The sequence below is a fragment of the Lepisosteus platostomus genome, chromosome 10, assembly GCF_059453375.1.
Source record: "Lepisosteus platostomus isolate fLepPlt1 chromosome 10, fLepPlt1.hap1, whole genome shotgun sequence".
NCBI lineage: Eukaryota > Metazoa > Chordata > Actinopteri > Semionotiformes > Lepisosteidae > Lepisosteus > Lepisosteus platostomus.
In genome coordinates this window covers 16,173,993-16,194,396 of record NC_142620.1, presented here as the reverse complement: position 1 = coordinate 16,194,396, position 20,404 = coordinate 16,173,993, and the positions used below count along the sequence as shown (strand labels likewise).

Below are 20,404 nucleotides of genomic sequence, written 5' to 3'. Positions count from 1 at the left end.
GATGCTAGCTATCTCCAAGGTTGCATAGACAAGAAAGTCCTTCCAAACTTGATTTGAACAGCAGGAACAGATTAAAAACTACTATCAACAAATGAATGTTGGACTTATACTTATATGTTGGATAAGAGTTATACACTAATAATAGCTGCTTTTAAATAATGGCTACGACAATGATCTTATTCCTGATTTAAATTTGGGGTTACTAAAAACAGTTGCAACTAAATGTCTAATATCTGCACATATCCGCTACAGTAAATGTAAATATAAACACTGTTTCTGTTTTATGTAATACTACAGCACAAACATGAGAATTCAAGTTTCTTTGTAAACACTTTTACTTGTGAAATGGCTTTAATTATTTAAATTATAAGACTGGTTACTACTCCAACATAGGAAAATCAGTGCATTAAAGCAAATAGGAGATTCAATATTATTAACGAATAAAATTCTAAAACAACAACGAATTAATTTGAATTCAATACCTTTGTCACAGGCAATACGCATTCATACTCCTCATACACTAATGTTTAGTTTGTTATTAGGTGCAGAGATTGCACATTGTATTACCTGTTGTGTTTATCTTCAATTAACAATGAAAGAAAAAAAAACATAATGGCACATGAAGCATATGTACCTTGTCCATATACCGTAGATAGTATGTGACCACATAATCTACCAAACTGATGTGGTTGTCCTGCAAAACAAATACATGAATCAGCCAGAGGAACAAAAAATTGTTTATGCTGCATTTATGACGATTTAAATACTTGAACCTTACATTTGATGCCATATATTATCAGGATAATAAAACAGGCATAGTAACCTTGTAGCTTTAAAAAAAAAAGAAAAGTAAAATTTATTTTCTGAATTCTAATGTTTTCTTTAACTCAATATTATATATCTCAGCAAAAAAATAATTTTATTTTAATTATGTGTTCAGGTCAGGTATCATTTTAATTATTTTTTTTGCTCTTACAAATTTGCCACATTTTATTATACTCTAAAAAACCTCCAGCACCTTTGACAAAACTAGGGTAAACTGAAAAAAATACCATGAGCTCTCAACACCCCCCAATTTGTTTGGATAGGGACACCAATAAAAACACATACCCTGCTCTTCACATCTTTCAGCTTTGGTAAAATCTCCAGCCCAAAGCCATCAGCCTGCCCTCTTGTCCGATTCCCACCATTCATGTAATTACCAAAAGCCAAGACCAGACCTAGGACATCTTTCACAGTGCTTGGCTCCAGCAGCCCCTTGAAGAGTAAAAATCTGGTTAACATCAAAACATGAAAGAACAGTTTCTGAACCTATTTTGTTAAATAATAACGCATCATGCTTTGAGAAATTAATTGTTTAATTTAAAAAAAAAAACTGAAGTCGCCAGTACGGCATTTTGAGAATTACTGCAGACATAAATATTTTGCTCATTCATCTCACTTTTCATTTCTGTGGAAAAACAAAAAAAATGCTTCAAATCTTGAATCTCCTTTTTCTTTTTGAATAAAATACTGCTAACTCTAATATTAAAATTAAGGCTGAATTAGCCGCTATCCTAAACAATAAACCCACATTTCTGTGTCTTGCATACATAATTCAGTTTGAATTTTCCAGGTAGAATACGTCACCAAATCCTGATACAAATCTTCAAATAAGAATTTTCCTTTCCTATGTGACTTTTTCACTTCAGATTTACAGCTAAGTTCATAATTATAGTACCTTATTTAACACTGGAAAAATGACAGTCCCACCACACTGCAATGTATATCGTACATTAATGTACTGTAGTTAGAAAGCACAGATACTAATGACCACTTAAGAGCACTGACTGGTACTTTTAGTTACTAGTCCATCTGTTGATGTCCCTGTTGGGTTTCATTATTTCCTGATATATTTATTTATATCTCTTGAATCTAATATTAAGATGATTATTATGGTAATTACTATAGCCTATATCCTTTATATTCCCATACCTTGACAACACGTGAGACGATCTCTACTTTACGACGTACAGAAGACACCCCCTCAAAGAATACTGACTGAAATATGATGCAGTGAGCGCGCCCTGCAAAGTCGGGAATCTGAGACAGCTCATACAGGAACCTGTAACAGAAACACTTCATTATAAAACACTGCTCTGAAACATAGGAGGACATATGACTTCATACTTGGAGGTACTAACTGTCTGACTCTCTGCACTTACACTTGAAAAAGGGGGATAATGAAAACAAAAGAATTACTATTATCTTACTTGTAATATCCCGAAAAGTGTTTTGAACAATGTCTGAGAAGTTCCATGTCCCATGCTTGGACAGGATAAAAGTTACTTCAGTCTTTGGATAACAGTTTAAGAGGAAACAAGTGAAAAGCGTTCAATTTTTTTTTTTTTAGAATATGTAGTGAAACTGCCTCTGAAGAACTAAAGGAGATAATAAAATCTTAAGATGTATTTTTTGTTGTACTGTAACTCCGATATCTCTAGTAATACAGTGACTCATTGCCAATGAATATACCAGGCATACATTTGTATACTAATTAGTGTTCACATAAATACTTAACAAAATTACTTTAATTAAAACTTTTGGATGTTGCTAGGCCTCAGACAATGGAAATGGAATGCTAGTGGAAAATGACTCATGCCTGTTGACAATTATTTAAAACACGGCAACTCCATTATGACGATTAATTTATAGACAAATGTTAAAGTAGCAGAATATTTCCTCTGAGCCAGCACAAATAAATCAAAATCATATGCTTTGTACAAACTGTTAAGCTTTCAGCTAAACTTTCCCAATTTATTGTGGTAACCAGGCCTATTGTGGACCTGTTTTGTTTTGAAACTACTCTGAAGAAGCCCCATTAACATTGCAGAGAAGAGCACAGAAAAGGAAAAATATTTAAGGATGGTGATACAACAGCGTCATAAACCCAGTGTAGGTGTTCAGTTTATTTTTATAAAAAATTTCTACGTAAGCAAAAGTAAGCCCTTTTCCTGGTAAAGCACGTTTGCTATACAGAAGAGATAATATCATTTTTTTTCTTAAATGATAACTTTTGTTTTATGTTGTAACTTTAAAACATTTAGTTAAAATTAATTTAGTAATTATATACATTGTTTGGCCAATAGTGTCAACAACACAAGGGGGAGTGTAGGTAGACACTGACCTGCCCACTTCCAGTAGATCTATTCATTATTTTTGACGTGTCACAAGCTACACATCCCCATACAGCTGGTTTAGCATTGACTGGAAGAAAAGCACATCTCTCTCCAATAGAATCACAAACCTAGCAGCACCTGGCATCTTGGAGGGGTCACTGTATTGATGGTAGACAAGAAGCCAAGAGAGAACTAACTTCCCCCTCCCCTCGATGGTCCTCAGTCAATTTTGGGCCTCCGCTTAGAATCCCAGTCACAGTCAGCTAGTAACCTGATCTAGGCTCAAACCTGATATTGGATTACTCAGATGACTCAATAAACAGAATCTTACACTAATTAGTTCAGACAAAAATGAGGAAAGCAATCTTATCTGGGAATGTTTTGCTTAACTAGTGCATCACTGTAGCTCCTACAGATTTTTACAAGATTTGCAACACTGTCTCTAGGAGGTGTCACATTATTTCCATCCAACTGTAACATGCATATGAAGTACCTGTACAATGTGATCAGTAAAGTTTAAGAACAGACGCTTATGCCAGGAAATTCACAATGCGAAAAACAAATGAATAAACCTAAGAAAATAATTGCTGCAATAAATAAAGCCTTGCTCTTTTGGATTCTTACTGTTCAGGTTTATCAAGCAACTTCACTTCATCCTCTTTCGATGTTTCATAATGTTTCTTAATTTTCTCCAGTTCATCACTTTGGGCTCTCTGCAAAACAATTAGAAAATAAACACACACTATCCAATATACTGTACAAAACAACTTTTAAAAAATAATAGATAACTATTAGGGTGAACTGGACAGTAAACTGCCAAATGCTATACTCAACCAAAACATTAAATGACATCACAGTATGTGGATTATAGACACAAAGTAAATTCATGATAAGTACAGCGGTAATGCAATAATTCCTGTGAAAAATACAGGATTCTTAGATTTCTCACACAATATCATATAACAACACTGCATACTCACATTTTCATATAAAGCCTCAATGTTTTCCAAGTCCACAACAGAGTTGTCCACAGTTAAAACAGCTGCAACAGTAAATCCATTTATTAGAGGCCTTTTCTTATATAGTTGAATTATTTTAAGCAAAGCATGTTGTCTTAATTAGCATCTGCCTGCATTTGGAAACAATGACGATTTTTAAAGCAAAGTTTAGAAGGTTAAATGCATTTAGTCATGCTATTTCCTGCACCAAGTTGTTTTGAGCCAAAATCCAACAGGTTTTATACATGCTTGTCTACATACTGTGACTGCAAAGCCAACAATTTGAGTTATACTTTGGCTTTTCCCCATTGTATATTTGGGAATAAGCTATGTATCCACAGATTATTCCTGGGGCGTATATAAAATCATTTTATTGTTTAAGAGGTTAGAATTATAGTAATAGTTTTGCATTTTAGGTGATTAGAAAGGGAAAGAACATAAGAAAGGTTCCAAATGAGAAGAGGCTATTTGGCAAATTGAGCATTTGGTAGTTAGTACCCTGTCAGGAAGTTAGTAGACCCTTTACAATGTAAATGTAATCCTGTAAATTAATAAATCCAAAAGCTGAATTCTGTTCCTGCACAGAGCAGGGGCACACAAATACCAAAGCATCTTTTACTTTGGTAGCTCTTGAGTATAAGGAGCGAAAATCCATTTATAAATTCATGAAGAAAATATGAATTTAGTCTTAACAAACAGGTAGTAGCAGATTCTTGCTCTAATGAATAATGACCATACATGACAAATTGTTGTTAATCATTTATAAATACTTTATTAATGACTGCTTTAGAGTTAACAACTTTGTTGGTTATTAATTGACTTGACTATGTAAGTGTAATTTGCGCACCCAGTAGAATGGACATTTTTAGCAAGAGAACAGTAATACGTGAGAGCTGTTTGGTATAATGCCAGCAGGTTTGCTGCCAGCACAAAGTTCTTATGGCATTGACGTAATTCTAGGTTCAAAAGTATTTCTCAATGGACGCACTTTAAATGGATTCCTTGTCTCACTTAACCCTCCTTACTCAAAGCTTTGCTTCCTGCTTGTGTAGCCTGTTCCAAATTCGAAGAGCTCAATTAACATATATCTTTGTGTGTGTGTTGAACTGTGATACATATTAGAAGCACAGACACATCCTTTTTATCAATTCGTTGAATAAGGCAAACGAAACTGCAATTAAAGTTGTAAACAGAAACTTGAGACAGGACAGGGATTTTTTAAGCAGAATGACTTCAATCAGTGAGAAGGATTTCCTTTAAAAGTTTAGGATATTGAAACTCAGTGAATGCAGACATTTCCAGTATAACATGTGATCATTACAGTGCACCATCAGCACTGTAAAAGTCCATAAGAGTACGGAAAGGCTTTCTACTCTCAGTAATTCTAATGTACAAGCAGCACACCAAGCTTCTCAACCATGGGTCACAGGAGAGAGCCTGTAACTGCTTAACCCCTGCCCTTTCAGTGGGAACCACCACAGAACATAATAATGATCTCTTAAAGGGAAACTAAGAGGTCTTGGGGGGGAAATAATGTTTTTCTCCCTTAGCCTGGAATTAGCTCATTTCTAAAATGCAGACGGGTCAAGAATATGTAGATTGAAAACTACACTTCTTTTTCATTCCTCCTTCCACTTTCCCATTTCTAAAATATAGTGAAAATAAAGTTTAACAGGAAAGCATGCTTAAAGGTCAGACTTGTAGTGCAATTATAGCAATGGCAAACCTCTGTCAGCTTCTATGTACTTTACATAGAAATGACAGAAGTTTACTCCTGATTTATTACTTCTAGCTGTCAGAATAAGTTCTGGAGGATGATTCTGTGGTTGTGCACTCAAAGTGATTTGTAGGTTGGCAAGGTGTCTAAATGTGCTAGAAACAGGCGATCCAGAGATTTGTCAGTATAAAGAACACATGCCAATAAGGACAAAAATGTACTTCTCCGTGCTACACACTTTTCTTTATGCAAACAAAAATCCCACATCACTGAAAATAATACAGCAACTTGTGAAATAATGTGTAAACCATCAAGATTTGGAGATGCCATAGAAGTGAAATCAGAGTTAAGTTAAATCCATAATGACGGAGAAGTGCAGACAAAAGTTTAGGAATTTCAGTAAATGATGGATAGAGCTCAAAGATTTGTCTAAAAAGTTTAAGTTTGAGAGTGAAAATTTTAAACTCAATAATTTGCAGTTAGTGAGTGAGTAATGCCTTTTCTGTATTTAAATGGACAGCATTACCCTTATTGATGAACACCTGTGCCTAATGGAAGTTTTAGTTCTAAAAGGCTTCTGTAGAGCAATTTCAACTTAGGGTTACATTCACTATATAAAAAGACTGTATTAGCAGTTTTTATAAATTATTACCAAAAGACAAAAAAAAATTAAAAACCTTGTGCACTGCGGGCAAATTTAACAAAATGAAGGATTCGTTTTGACTGATCGATATTGTTTTTTGAAATGTGATCAGGTAGAAAAGCAAGAAATTGATTACAAATTAGTTTGTTAGTCTGCTCCAAATGAAGCTACAGATTTTGTAGAATCGTTGGCTCAATAAACTGGCTCTAGTGTGTTGTTGTTGAGCTGGAAAACTTTTTAAACATTTTTACAAAACTCGTACAATAGCCAGGCTTTTCTAATTATACCCTTGAACTTGAACAACTATTTATTTATATTGGAAATTAAAAAAGACTGAATGATCTTGAGTCAATGACTTTGTTTGAACACATTAACATTCATCAAAGACAAAATCAACAAAAAGATGTTTATCTATTGAATTAAGAAAATTTAAGTTTAAATTACAACTGTCCTCCCTTCTTTAAATATTTTCTTGCTATGTTAGGAGTTTACAATAATTTGCAATTGAATTAACATGTTTACAACAAAAAAGTCAATATTAGAAATTACTCTATGCATTTAACACTGGAAATAATGTTATGGAATTGTTATTTTAAAGTATGCAAAACCATTTACCACAGTTCTTAAGAATTAAATATATGTTTCAACAAAATTTACAAAAAACATTACTTTTCAATTCATTTTGTTTTATACAGAAATATGTGTAGAAATGTTAAGCACGTCTACGCAATTATAATGACTGATGTATAAAGAATTTAAGATGTTTTGTTACCTGACTTAAACAGAAGCATATTTTATATAAAACCATAGAAACACATAGTTTATTGTCAAACTGCACAATTGTCAAATAAAATGCTGCAAATACCAAATATCAACTTTTCTTTTGTGAGTTACATGGGACTCAGGATTCAGAGCAAAACTGGGTGAGCATGCTTCATGGTGGGATTATGAAAAAATAAGATGGGAGGCCAATTTCCTATTCCTTATTAAAATGGATTACACTGGCCTCAACAGCAACTCTCCTTGAGCTGTTCAATAATTTCCCAAACAGGCAAACAGCGTCCACAGCAGTGAGCCGTGGAGCCCGGATATCTTTGCATAGGTAGATCAAAGTGCTAGAAATGTGGTCCCACTCATTTTCATCTACTTTTCACTCATCACATCGGCCATAAGTAACCTTTTCTCTTATGAGTTTTTGGTGGCCTAGAAGTGAAGGTGGCTTTCCTTCAGTCACTGGAAACAAACCAGAGCCTTCCCAGACCTCAAACTCCTTAGTGGTTGTAATTGCATTAAATGTCAGATGTCTTTTTAATTTGCCAACAACTGTTAGCAAAGGGGGCAGAGTCTTTAGAAGTCCTTATTAACTGGCTTCCCTATATTGTCAGATTAGACTGTCCATTTCACCTACACCTCACATTAAGTCATAAGGAAGTTGACACCTGCTGTGAAAAGCTGGTAATTTTATTAGGAGTTCTCTACCTTAAAAATGAAAACTGCTACTTGGCTGAATCTGTTTTTTTCACTCTTATTGGGCTAGAAAATTTAGAAAAGTGTTTTATTAGATCTACATCACCATATGATATTTTTACTGAAAAATCATCATTGTGGTTTTGTTCCCAAACGGACTAAATTTAACTATCACTTTACTTTGAAATACAAAGTTAAAAAAAACAGACCAGACTCCCACACTAAAACATTGAGGCACTTTTTTGCTCTGAAAATATTCACACAATCTGAACTTTCTTGTTTTGTAAAGATTTGCTTTTGAGGCATCGTTTAGGGGTTTAAATACTGTATAAAAAAATGATGCCCTTCTGTATATTTTTACAGTACTGCTGCAAAGAGCAGGCATGTCAAGTGAAAGGAATAGCTGGTTAAAGAGCAGAAAAAATATTTAAAAAAATAGCAGTGAGTAAACAGAACACAATGTTTACAAAGGTCTTCTTCTCTCATTTGTGAAGTTTGAAAACCTTATTTCTTCAAGCAGACTCTCTTCCTGGAATTTTTTATGAATTGGTTACATTTTGAGTGAAGACATATAAAATAACGTGGTCTGTCTCCTTGTCATAACCCAAGAAGAAAACTCAATTTGTTATTTGGCTAACTTTTGCAAAATACAAGCCAAGCAAAGGAAACATGTGATGGTGAATACTCTCTCATTAAAGCTTCATCAGAGACCTAGAAAGCACAGGAGTCATGGTTTACAGATTATAGCAAATACTATTACATTTTACCATCTTTCAAAATATCCTGACATATAATATTATTTAAAGTAATGTAAATTTAAAAACTATAGATCCGAACTATTTTAATAGCTTTAGCTGAAATGCCCACAATTTTTTCAGAATTTTAGATAAGGTATATATTATACCACAGAACACCCCAGTATACTGTATATTATACCACACAAAAATCCTAAAATATTAATATGTATAACACCCATCAAAGAAATACAGAATCACTATTGTATCATGTGGTATAGGATCATACTTAGTTCATACTTGCTTATCATGTGAATTTTTCAATTTGAAAATAATTTTCTGAAGATGCCCATACAATGTGTTACTTCACCATATTATAATGTACATCTATAATAAAATATGAATTTCTTGTATTTTTAAGCAGACCTTAACCAGTGGTGCCCTATTTATTCCCCTCACCTCAGCAATGTATTTATATATGCATCTCTGTTGCTTTTGCAAATCAGTGTATAACACTGAGGTTTCTATCTCTTTTCAAAACAAAGCTGGAAAAACAGTTTCCTTTTTTTAAATAAAAAATACTATTCAAAATGATTATATTTTAATTTTGATCTACTTTGAATGTAAAATTAAGACTGGAGGCATTCTCAGTTCTAAAGAAGCTGTCTGCAGTAAACAACATTTTTAAATTTGACTTATTGTGACTGAGCAAAAGCAAGTAAGAGATAACACCTCTTAGATGTTACTAAGGATAAGGATAATCCTGCAAGTTATTAAATCATTTGTAAACTCTGACTTAACAGGCGATATTCTTGGGAGAATTAGTCTCACCGTGCTGAATGTCCTTCATTTCCAGGTGCAAACTTGATATGAGGATTCCCACAGCTTGAGAACGTTTGCCATCCAATAGTTTAATAATCTACAGTATAAGAAAAGTAGTTATGAATAAAAACGTAAAGAATTCACTTCTTACACACAATTCACTTCTTAAACCCTTAAACAATTAAAGGTGTGTTTCACCGCCTTCATACAGAGCTAAAGCATTAAAATTCTAAAGTTTATAAAACATTTATAAAACTTTGAGAATGTTACTTACAATGTTAATCATAATTCACAGCAGTTTTACCTTAAATAGCCTTGAAAATATGCCATGCTATCAATTCAAAAAGTAAACAACCAGATAATTTTTAAATCCAACAATTTATTATTTTAAACATACAAACAACTGGAAGTGTTTTGGTGTTCAAAGCATTAGACACTACACATCATTATGAAAACAAGAGATTTTTTTTATTTTCTCCCGCAAACTGAGAGAACACAAGACAGCACTCAGAATTTGATATCAGCACAGGAAGCTTCTGCATCATACTGTTGCAAGGGTACTATACATCTTGAATCATGAATGATGCATCTAATCTTTCACTTTTATAATCACAATCATCTCACCACAAAAATGAACACATTTTGAAGTGAGTAAAGTCATTACTTTAAACAAACAGTCCACACATTTCAATAAATGTGTAGTTCTTCTCCAAATACGCTTTTCCTGTCTCATTTTAATAACACATCTGAACAAGGTCATCCACGAAGAAAAACATTTCCTTTTGAAAAATGACATTCAATTAAACAACATTATCTAGTTTCCGTAGCAAACGCCAGTAGTGAGGGCGACTCACAATAGAAATATGAAATTCACTTGTAATCGCACAATATGTACGAAATTTACAGGAACAATCATGTACACTATCTACAACAAAAAACAAAATTAAATGAAAAATAAAGCCAATACAAGCTGGAAGAGCACCACAAGCTCTCTGCCAGGCAAAAACATCAAGCAGCAACAAGCCTGCCTGGTGACTTGCACTCAACATCTACAGTGAAGAGAACAAGAACCAAATCACACATAACTGTGGACAGTTCATACTACTACTGAGAAGCAAAAGAATAGAATAAAAGGACTCTGGAAGAAGGGGGATGGAGAAAAGGGCACAGAAAGTGGGTGGGGGATTTTGAAGGGGATAGAAAGCCAAAAGATAGATAGGAATGGAGTTGTTGATACATATGAAGAACATGTATGGATAATATTGTATTAATGAATAAAATAATGAACAATAATAGGTATGAATAAATAATTTGTGATATCTCAACCTGTACATAACTTAAAGAGCAAACAGTCTGCACATCACTGCAAATCCACTAATACCAGAACTGCCTGAAAGCTCTCGTCTACCTGACATCACTCACTTGTAGGAGAGAAACTCCTCTATGGTCCTGATAACTACTGTACTAGCACTCCACCTCATCAGTGGATGCAGATGAGAAGTGATGTCAGGAAGACAGTGGTCTTGAAGACATACCCTTCCAACAAACACAGTTTGACATTCTGAAAGAGATTGTGGCAAATTTACAAGGTTTTCAGGGTTCATTCAAAGGAAAAGTGCAAATTTATATACACTGTACAGTAACTTGCTCAAGGGTATATTGTGAGTCACTAGTACAGATAGGTACTTGAAGCAGATACTCTAGGTGCAATACATTTAATTACAAATTGCCCACCTAGCCTCATAGGCTTCCTGTTCCCCTATCCATTAAATCAGCTTCATGAAGTCCTTTCAGAACCTGTTGTTTTTTCTGTACACGTGAGCTGGCATGCCAAACAATATAAGAAAAAAAATGCAACAACAGGGATTAAGTATGAACACAAGGAACAGGCCACGTAACAAGTTAAAAATGAAACAACAGGAAAGCGCTAATGATATAAACTAACACAGAGAACATAACCCACTCCTTTAAAGTGAATACTGACAGCAGTTTAATTTTAAGAAACTGTGCTGACATTTCTTTTATGACGCTACCCTAAAGAATTGCTTTAATTATTTCCAACAGTTTGTTACATCCAACGTTCAAATACAGACTAGTGCCAGAGTTGAAGAACAGCCTCTCAGATCCACTAATTTCAAACTTTTTTCTTACAGCACCAGCGCAGATGGTGTTACTCATCGGCCAATTCCTTTTAGCAGATACAAATTTAAAATATTTAGCAGTTACTAACACGAAGGATACAAGTGTTCTGCACCATATTAGCAATTCTTTCTCACCTAATAGAAATGTCTAGCAAACTTCATGATAGATCATTACAATTTTCCTCAGGGAAAGTCTTAATATTCTAGTGAGAAGAGAGAACGTATTGCTCAAGTATGTTCATTTAAACATCTGCTATATACAAATTATAAAATTATCATACAAATTAAAAAACAAAACTCAGAATTACTTGGGATGTGATGCATTAGCAGGCACCAAGGAATGACTTTGTGAAACATACAGTAAGTCCTTCACTACAAAGCACTGCTCATGTTCTTCTAGTCTATTATGGTCCTTTCTCTTGCTTTTGGTTACATTTATGAGGTGGTAAAAAAATAACAAGGCCTTAAAATCAAGTTATTGTTTTTTCATCACCGGCATATTTTTCCATGTTACAAATGACTTCGTTACAGCGAAACTAGTATCTGTGACGGATAAGAACAACATGAATTTTCTGAAGTCTGCTAAAAAACGTTAAAAAGCAGGTACATCATATTCACTAACCTGTGCCTATATACAGTACAACAGTCCGATGCATTAAAGAGGTTGAATATTTCCTCTTACACAAAGTAGAAGTATAAAGATTCTATTATAACTGAGGAAAAACGGTGAACAACAACTTTCCCTGCCACTGCATCCTAGAACTATGAGAAAGGGTGTTATGTTTGCAAGAAAATTATTTTTCTTCTTTCTCTTGCAATGGTTTTAAAATACTATATAAAACATTTATTTAGTGAAAGTTTTTCTACTCTAGCATGGAATGGAAGAAGATTACAAACATGGTCACTGTTGTGAGCCACACACACTCACATTCATGTCTTCTGAACTTGTACATTTGGTAGAAGATTAGCTTCTAAATGAGATAATTACCGGTTATAGCAGACTGTAATTTGTACATCTTTCCCTGACCTCTCAACTGACCTTCTTCCAGGGTAATGACATACATTGTCATACATTGCCATAATCCTTTATAGACATTTTCAGTTTGAACTAAGCCACTTCAAATTTTCTACATAGTGGAAATGTTACCACTGTAAATTTTTAAAAATATTGCCTTTGTGAACAACCACTAGAAAAATGGACAGTTACTCAAAGGGAAAATAAAAGAAAACTTCAAAAATCTTCTTCAGAAAAAAGATACTTCATAAAGTACTCCATGAAGAAATTTTACACACAAGAAAGTTCAAGGACAAAAAAAAACACGAAACCATAAAAGGACATCTTTTTCAGTCTGGAAGAGCAGGCTACAGTTTTATAACAAACTATAAATTCACAGGATTTTTATTTGTGCCTACACATGGTCACAATTACTTATGACTGAATTACCCATAAAGCTAGAAACAGTTTTTGGCAAGGTAAAGCCCTGCTTTAAAAGTTAATGTTTCAACTTTCTTCATTAGGTAGCAGTTTCTGTGATTACTAGGTCTCTTCTACTAAGGCATTCATTGGGAAACTTAAAAAAACACCTTAGAAGTGAGTATTGCATTACACAAAGTAAGAATACATGCTGCTTAAATACCCATTATTGAGATCACTGTCGATGATAATAAGAAGAAGCCGGCAAAGGCACAGGTAGGTGTGCCAGAGACACCTATAACAAACTTCTCTGAAACTGCAATCTCAGATGATACTGTACATTGGGTCTTCTGACCATGGCACATCTGATTTTTGATTTTTTGTTAAATTGCAATTGCATTTAAAACTGTGGGCTAAATACATATTTCTGGATAAAAACAAAAAAGAAATACTTCCTTACATTTGCACGTAGAATTCAATTAGACTTTGTCTATCAGTGGCAGGTAGTAACGTCTCAGAAAGCAAAAATTAGAATACTGTATATGCAGTGCTGCCAGAATTTATTTGCATACCAGGTGAAATCTCAGTAAGTACAACACACCTATGTTCCATTTGAGGGTACTCTGTTTCTTTTTCCTTTTAGGACTGGAATTGTAACTTTCTGTCATATTCTTCTTAGCTGCCCTGTAATTGTATAATGACTTGCTTTATAGTTAATTTATATCTATATTACATATAATTTATATCTATTTTTCTTGTATAATCCAAATACCAATGTTTAATATTGTTCTTTTTCTATACCTACAGTATGTTTGTTTGTTTTTAAAATTAATTCCTCTTAATGAGTGTTTTGTGATTCATCTTGAAAACAGAAGTGTTACAACCAACAAAGGCATTCAAGATAATAATGCCTGGCACAACGTTATGGTTTAAAAACTGATGCTGCCTGTGATTCTTCATGGTATAGTATACAGCAGCTCAGATAGGCTCTTTTATTTAAATTCATCACTACTTTCTTTTTCTGCATTTTTTACAATAAACCACCCAACTGAATTATTTGTATTTTGGATTGAAATGTAAGCATTTTCAAGTTTATTTAAACATTGTATTATTAAACAAATACATTAATCATTTCCTGGAAGATCCATGACCAAGAACTCAAAGATTATGATGGATTATGACTATGAGATAGCTGGCATTTTAGTAATGTGCTTTTTCGAAAAAGATTACCATAAAACCATTAAAAATAGCACTGAAAAAGAATGCAGTCCTTTTTAAGCAGAGGTCGCAGAAAACCAAGTTTAATTTGTAACAACCTATGTCTCCTTCAGCATGTTAACATTTTTATAACTTCAGCAATCTAATTGTTTATCTATGTACTGTAAGTGAGAATATTTTAGGATGGATATTATCTCAAGAGAACAGATTTATAGAAATAGTTTCTGTACAGTGGAACATATGCACAACTGAAGCGTGACAATATCAAGGATTAACCAAAACTTTTTTTGTACAGTATATATAGTACAAAGCCTTTTTTCTGACAATGATATCAGAATTTTTTTTTTATTTAAATATACAGTACAGTTCTGGGAAATGGTTATTTTGCATTGTGTAGTACTGTGCTGTGGAAAATAAAAATAAAATAATGCTCATAAAAAAATCTGTACAGATCTTTTACTTTCACAGCTTGCATCCCTTGTGATTTAATATTTTCTGGATGTAGCTATAGCACCTCTTTTGCAATATTATTAATGTGTCTGCTGCAAATACCAGTGTTTAGATCAGTTCAACAGGATATGGTGGATTTTTACAAAGCAGCATCGCTTACTAATCCCAGTCAGGGAAACACTTCAAGATTTAAGATTTATTTTTCCTTACTTTAGTTCAACCATAGGAAACAAGGAGGTGAAAAATTCCGCCTCCACACTTTTCACTCTGAATGGACTTTACTCAACATTCTGAGTTGAACCCCCTGAATTCTTGGATAAATAGTCACGTCAGTTTACACATTCTTAGGGGAAAGAAAATTACACTTAATAGGAGTAACACATGTTTAGAAAACTGTTCAAGTGTATTCTCAAATCACATGCCAATTGAATTAACATATATACATCCAACCATATCCCTCCCTGCATCTCATATGAAAATCTTGATGTTTAATAAAGAAAATGGAAAAAAGAAAGAGAATTCTAACAATTGTGACTTGCATGAAAATACTATGTATAATATTGATCTTTATTTGGTTAACATAAGACAATATTTTTTGGAATGCCAGTATACACAGTATGTGGATGAAACCAAAAGTCACTGACACCAAAATTCATTGGATTTGAAACATAAACAGTACCAATTGCATAGGTGATTTATTTCCCATTGGAATGCTTATTATGCATCTCAGAGAATTATTCACATGGAAAATGCGTTGACATGAGCGTCCTTTCCACTTCAAAAGGCCTTCCTTCCAAATATCGCTGTTCATATTAGACCTTGAGTAAAACCACATGCGAGCAATTACGCAAAGCTGGTTAGAAGTTAAAGATAACAGAAAACCCATTATCTTCAATGTCATCCAAGAGCTTTGAAATGATAATCATTGGTGTAAAGTACTCTGGAGAAGCTGAGGTCTTTGATAGGACACATGATACAAATTACATGGCATTTTCAGATTTGAGCTTGAAGGTGAAAAAATGGTGGCAGTGAACATTTTCACTTTGATCTGGACAATAGAAAAGCACTCATTGCTGTAATCTGCACACGTGCCATTTTGTCAGACTTACCTAAGGATCACAATGTAATTAATATGTATATTGTGGCAATATGTATTTTGGTAAATGTTACTTAATACCAAATTAAATCCACATGTATGAATCGCTTTATATGCAAAGGTATAACGCAAAATTCACATGTATAAAGGAGAATTCAGACCTATAAGTCTTTGTTAGAAAATACAAGTTTTTTATTCACTCAAAGTGATACAACTTCCCTGAATGTACATCAAAGTCTATACATAGGCAAAATTGAAAACTGTATATCTTTAAACATGATCCACAGAGAGGACAAAACATCAGGGTTAAACCTTGAAAATGCAGACAAGTAACTTATGTTTATCTGACATTTATAAATGAAATTTCTGGCAAATTTTCTTTTACATTCTAAGTTTACAAGTTTCTCTCTTTTCCAGTTAACCACAGGATAGAGCTACCAAGGTCTGAAATTCCTCACTGAGGATGTATTTGTGTTACAATACTTCTCAGATGCATATTGTATTATTATACATTGGTTTATCCAGACTGGTAATCAAATATTATCTGGTTGCTGTGACATTACTTTATAGAATAGAATAAAAAAAAACACTCTTGACAAAGTACTGCATAAAAGCTCAAATTAAATAACATTAAGTAAACATTTTAACAGAGATGCGTTTATTTTTACCATTGAAATCCTAATTTTAGATTAAAAATAAAAATTATAAATATTTTATATAGTCCATACTGTAGAGAGACCTAGTTTCAACTCCAAGTTACATGTATACTGTAATGATAAGCAGTTATTAAAAGTTACACATCACCTCAAAGTACACCTTTTCAAATAACTTACAGTATAACTGTAAATTGTGAACTGAATATACAGGTAATTCTAAATAGATATCGTCTTACCATTATTAATGAATCAACATTAAATATTTTCTAAATACTTCTCTGATAAAAGATTGGAGGGTAGCAATTTATCCTAGAAACTGCATTTATACAAATCTGTTTTTAAAAGAGTATTCTTTTACTGTATTCTATGAAGCTCCATTGTGAACTGTTCCAACCTCGTTTTATTTAAATCATGGCATTTTAGAAAATTGATATTTGCTATGTTCAAGTCAAAATAATGGGGAAGGGAATGAAAATCCAGTAAAAAGGTTTCAGTGTGACAGGAACTACATTTCTGCAGCAACAACACTGCAAACAAGCTTTCCGTCTAACCAAGGCTATCTAGTATCATATGTCATTGCACTTGTTTTCACAATCCTCTTCCAAGTGTCCAGACTGGTTGGAGAGTTATAGCTCTGCTCAAATGACTGACACCAGACTGTGTCAACCTGGAGCCCACCGAGATTGATCCACTGAAGGATTGCAACCCAGATAAGAGGTACAGACATGCCAACAGAGAATGTTTAACCACTGGGACGCCACGATTTAAATTCTGCTAGACCTGCAGTGCCAAAGGCACAATTTGACTTTACCAAACTACAGCATAACCTTACAGTGAAATACAAGGTGTATTTACAGAAAAAAAAATAGTTACGTAGTATTAAAGGTGAAGCCATACAGTATTTTCCCTCAAGGGATGCTCTGAATATTTTAAATAAGCCTTGTTTTTTAAGGGCTCAGTATTTAGAGATTTTTTCACAATGTAAAAAAAATAGAAAAGGGTGTCTTCAGTATTAACTTAAAGATGCTTTACTTATATATTAGTTTGTGGTTACACAACTCAGTGGAAATGCAAGACATAGTGTAGGAGCATTTACTGTATATACTGTACACCTTCGGCAATGGAAAATAAATGTATCATTGACCTTATTTCTAAGGTCTCAGCAGAGTGCAATACACATGCACATTTAAAAAATGCATTCTTCTTACAGGATTATTTTGTTTAGACTTGGTCATTTTTAAACTGTAGTTTATTACTATAACATTTAATTCTGTCTATTTAATATTTGTTTATACCTTTGTTTTGTTGTATATTACCTTAAGATGATGTATCAATAAAGGTTTATTCTTGTATTATCAACTAACCACTATGGTGACATTATGAATCCAATGATCCTGAGAGATGTAACATGATGGTCAGAAGATTTGAAATTAACTTTATAAAACTGTAAAACTCTACCCTAAAGTATATGATTTTAAACATAGTCATATATACGGTATACAGTAGATGGATACTCTATTTTGTCATTTTAGTAAGAAAAATAAAGTGCAGACTGACAAGTTAGTATCAGCATTTGTTTGAAATTATAGTCAGCTTTTAGAAGTTTTTAGAAGAAGTTAACTTAAAAACTTCTAAGCAAGACACTTATCCTAAATTAACTGAAAAGCAGAAAACATGCTGACCGAATTTGATTTTGACATTCCTGAATGACAGGAATGAATAGGAAGTTATGCTAATCAACTGTTTTCTAAACTGGAAACTCACAAAGGGAATTCATTACCTTGCATTTCTGAGTCAGAAATACTAAACTGCCATATACTATATATTGTATATATAATACTATTTCAAATGATTTTACAAAAACACTGACACCTGAGAGTATAAATATAAATATAATATTTATATAAATCAATATAAATACCTTACATTTTCTGGGTGGTCATTTAACACACTACATGTACACTACGTGAGAACATGCAAAAGATTAAAACAAATTCAATGTAAATTTAAAGCAATAGCTCCTTCAATTTATGCAGCACTTTTCACAAGAAAGGATCCCTAAGCACTATACTGTATACAGTACCATGCCCTTTGTATGGTGTCCCATTTTGTGAAAATGATACAGTACACATTTTTAAGTTGAATATTTTATTCAAAATATCCAACTGAAGTTATAGTATCCAATACTGCAAATGAAGACATATCAAAGTATAGTGTACTGTAAGTCACAATAAATGTCACCAAAAACTAAATAAAAAAACATAAGTGCTCAGACCTGTGACAACTTTGCAACTTAAAATGGAAATTATCTGCCTTCCTTTGATGTGGTCGCTGTATTATCTGTTTACTTGTCTTTTGCTTTTTGCTTTGAATGTGTGCAGAAAATTGTGTATACAACAAATATTAATTTCCATTTCAAAGTGTCATGATGTCAAGCTTTAAAGTATCTAAATGTAAAAAATGCCCAAGACACTCTTGCTTAACAAGTAAGTTTCAATATTAAAGGATATTTTTATATTTCTTGCTCACTTTTAAAACAAAGCACAAAATCTGAAAATATGAAAACATAGAAGAATATCAGAATTCCTGTATATTGTGGTTTGTTTTGTTGAAATACATTTTTTCAAAAGCAATGAATGAATCATTTAGTGTTAAATTAATCCTCACTCAAGCCTCTTGTTAAATACATTTACACACAATGGAATTGTCACATGAAAATGCACTTTATTAAAGCACAAACGGTGTAATATATTGTACACACTGTTAATATCAACAGAACTGTCACGATCGTCATCCCTCCTCTTAAGAGTAACTTAAGAGTGCTCCGAATCTTTTGGAGTTTAGTTTATTTCGTGCACCTGCCCCCTGTTTAGTCTGTCATTATTTAAGCCTGGCGCTCCCACTATTCCTGGCTCAGCATTGGAAGATGGACGGCCGGAAGGCTCGCCTATCACCGAGCTCTGGAGAAGCTCGAGGACATAGGCCTTATGCCCATGTCCTGATCTCTGAGCCCCAGGGCTTGGAGCACCTTGTCCTGTGCCTGTCTGATGCCATGTTTCTCCCTGTCTGTGTTCCCCCTTCCAGGGATTTTAATCCGTCTTTGTCTTCATTGATTGCCCGGCTCTGGAGTTCTGGACTGATTCCTGGTTACCCCTTGGACCTGAATGGATTTGGATGTTATCGGATCTTTCCCCTTTTTCACTATGGCACGGATTACCACTGTATCACTGTTATCACAATAAACCTTTTCTGTCTTTCCCGAAGTCTGTCTCCTGAACTCTCCGGATAAACCGCCTTGCGCAGGGTCTTAATACAAACCCACACGGGAGACTGAGTTCTCCATTCCCGAACGCTGAGCCTCCCGTGACAAGAACATTATAGTATATGTTTCCATATATAAAAAAAACAAGATAACATACAACAAATGCTGAAATTCCTGTTAAAACAAATATGCTTTTCAAAAGTGACAGCATGTTAATTCGACCCTTAATTTAATTATTATAGCTTTAATTGTTTAGCAAGTAGTGGAATAATTCATTTTCCCCAAAATGTTTAGAACTGTGTTAAAATATCACAACAGTCATAAAGTGAAAATTGTCAGCCATGTAATAGAGAAAGGCTGTTCTTTTGCCTTTTTCGTGATTTGGCATTTACACTGCTGCCCCTCTTGATATATCAGGACTATGACTGTGGGTCTGAATTCTAAAGGTGCACAAACTCACTAACTGTGTCAGGAAAAGAATAACACAGTCAATGAGTTGCTTCACTATGAAGAGCTAGGCAGCTGTGTCTCAACCGGTATGTTTGGAGAAACTTAACTAAAGATTCAACAAGCCTCATCTCCTGTTAGTATTTTTAACTTAACGACACTATACTAGTTGAGCAGTATT

The 20,404-nt window shown here is 33.7% G+C and overlaps 1 protein-coding gene across 5 annotated transcripts in view; it reads right to left on the bottom strand.

Moving 5' to 3' along the window:
• The window catches only part of LOC148653429 (formin), a 144,818-nt gene that overhangs the window by 61,377 nt on the left and 63,037 nt on the right, over positions 1 to 20,404 (bottom strand). For all 5 annotated transcript variants that reach the window (XM_088648416.1, XM_088648417.1, XM_088648418.1 and 2 more), the window contains 6 exons: positions 9,549 to 9,636; positions 4,139 to 4,200; positions 3,783 to 3,871; positions 1,975 to 2,104; positions 1,111 to 1,257; positions 635 to 694 (listed from right to left, as the gene is read on the bottom strand). In XM_088648416.1, the coding sequence (XP_088504542.1) occupies positions 635 to 694; positions 1,111 to 1,257; positions 1,975 to 2,104; positions 3,783 to 3,871; positions 4,139 to 4,200; positions 9,549 to 9,636 (576 nt within the window). The remainder of the gene's footprint in view (positions 1 to 634; positions 695 to 1,110; positions 1,258 to 1,974; positions 2,105 to 3,782; positions 3,872 to 4,138; positions 4,201 to 9,548; positions 9,637 to 20,404) is intronic.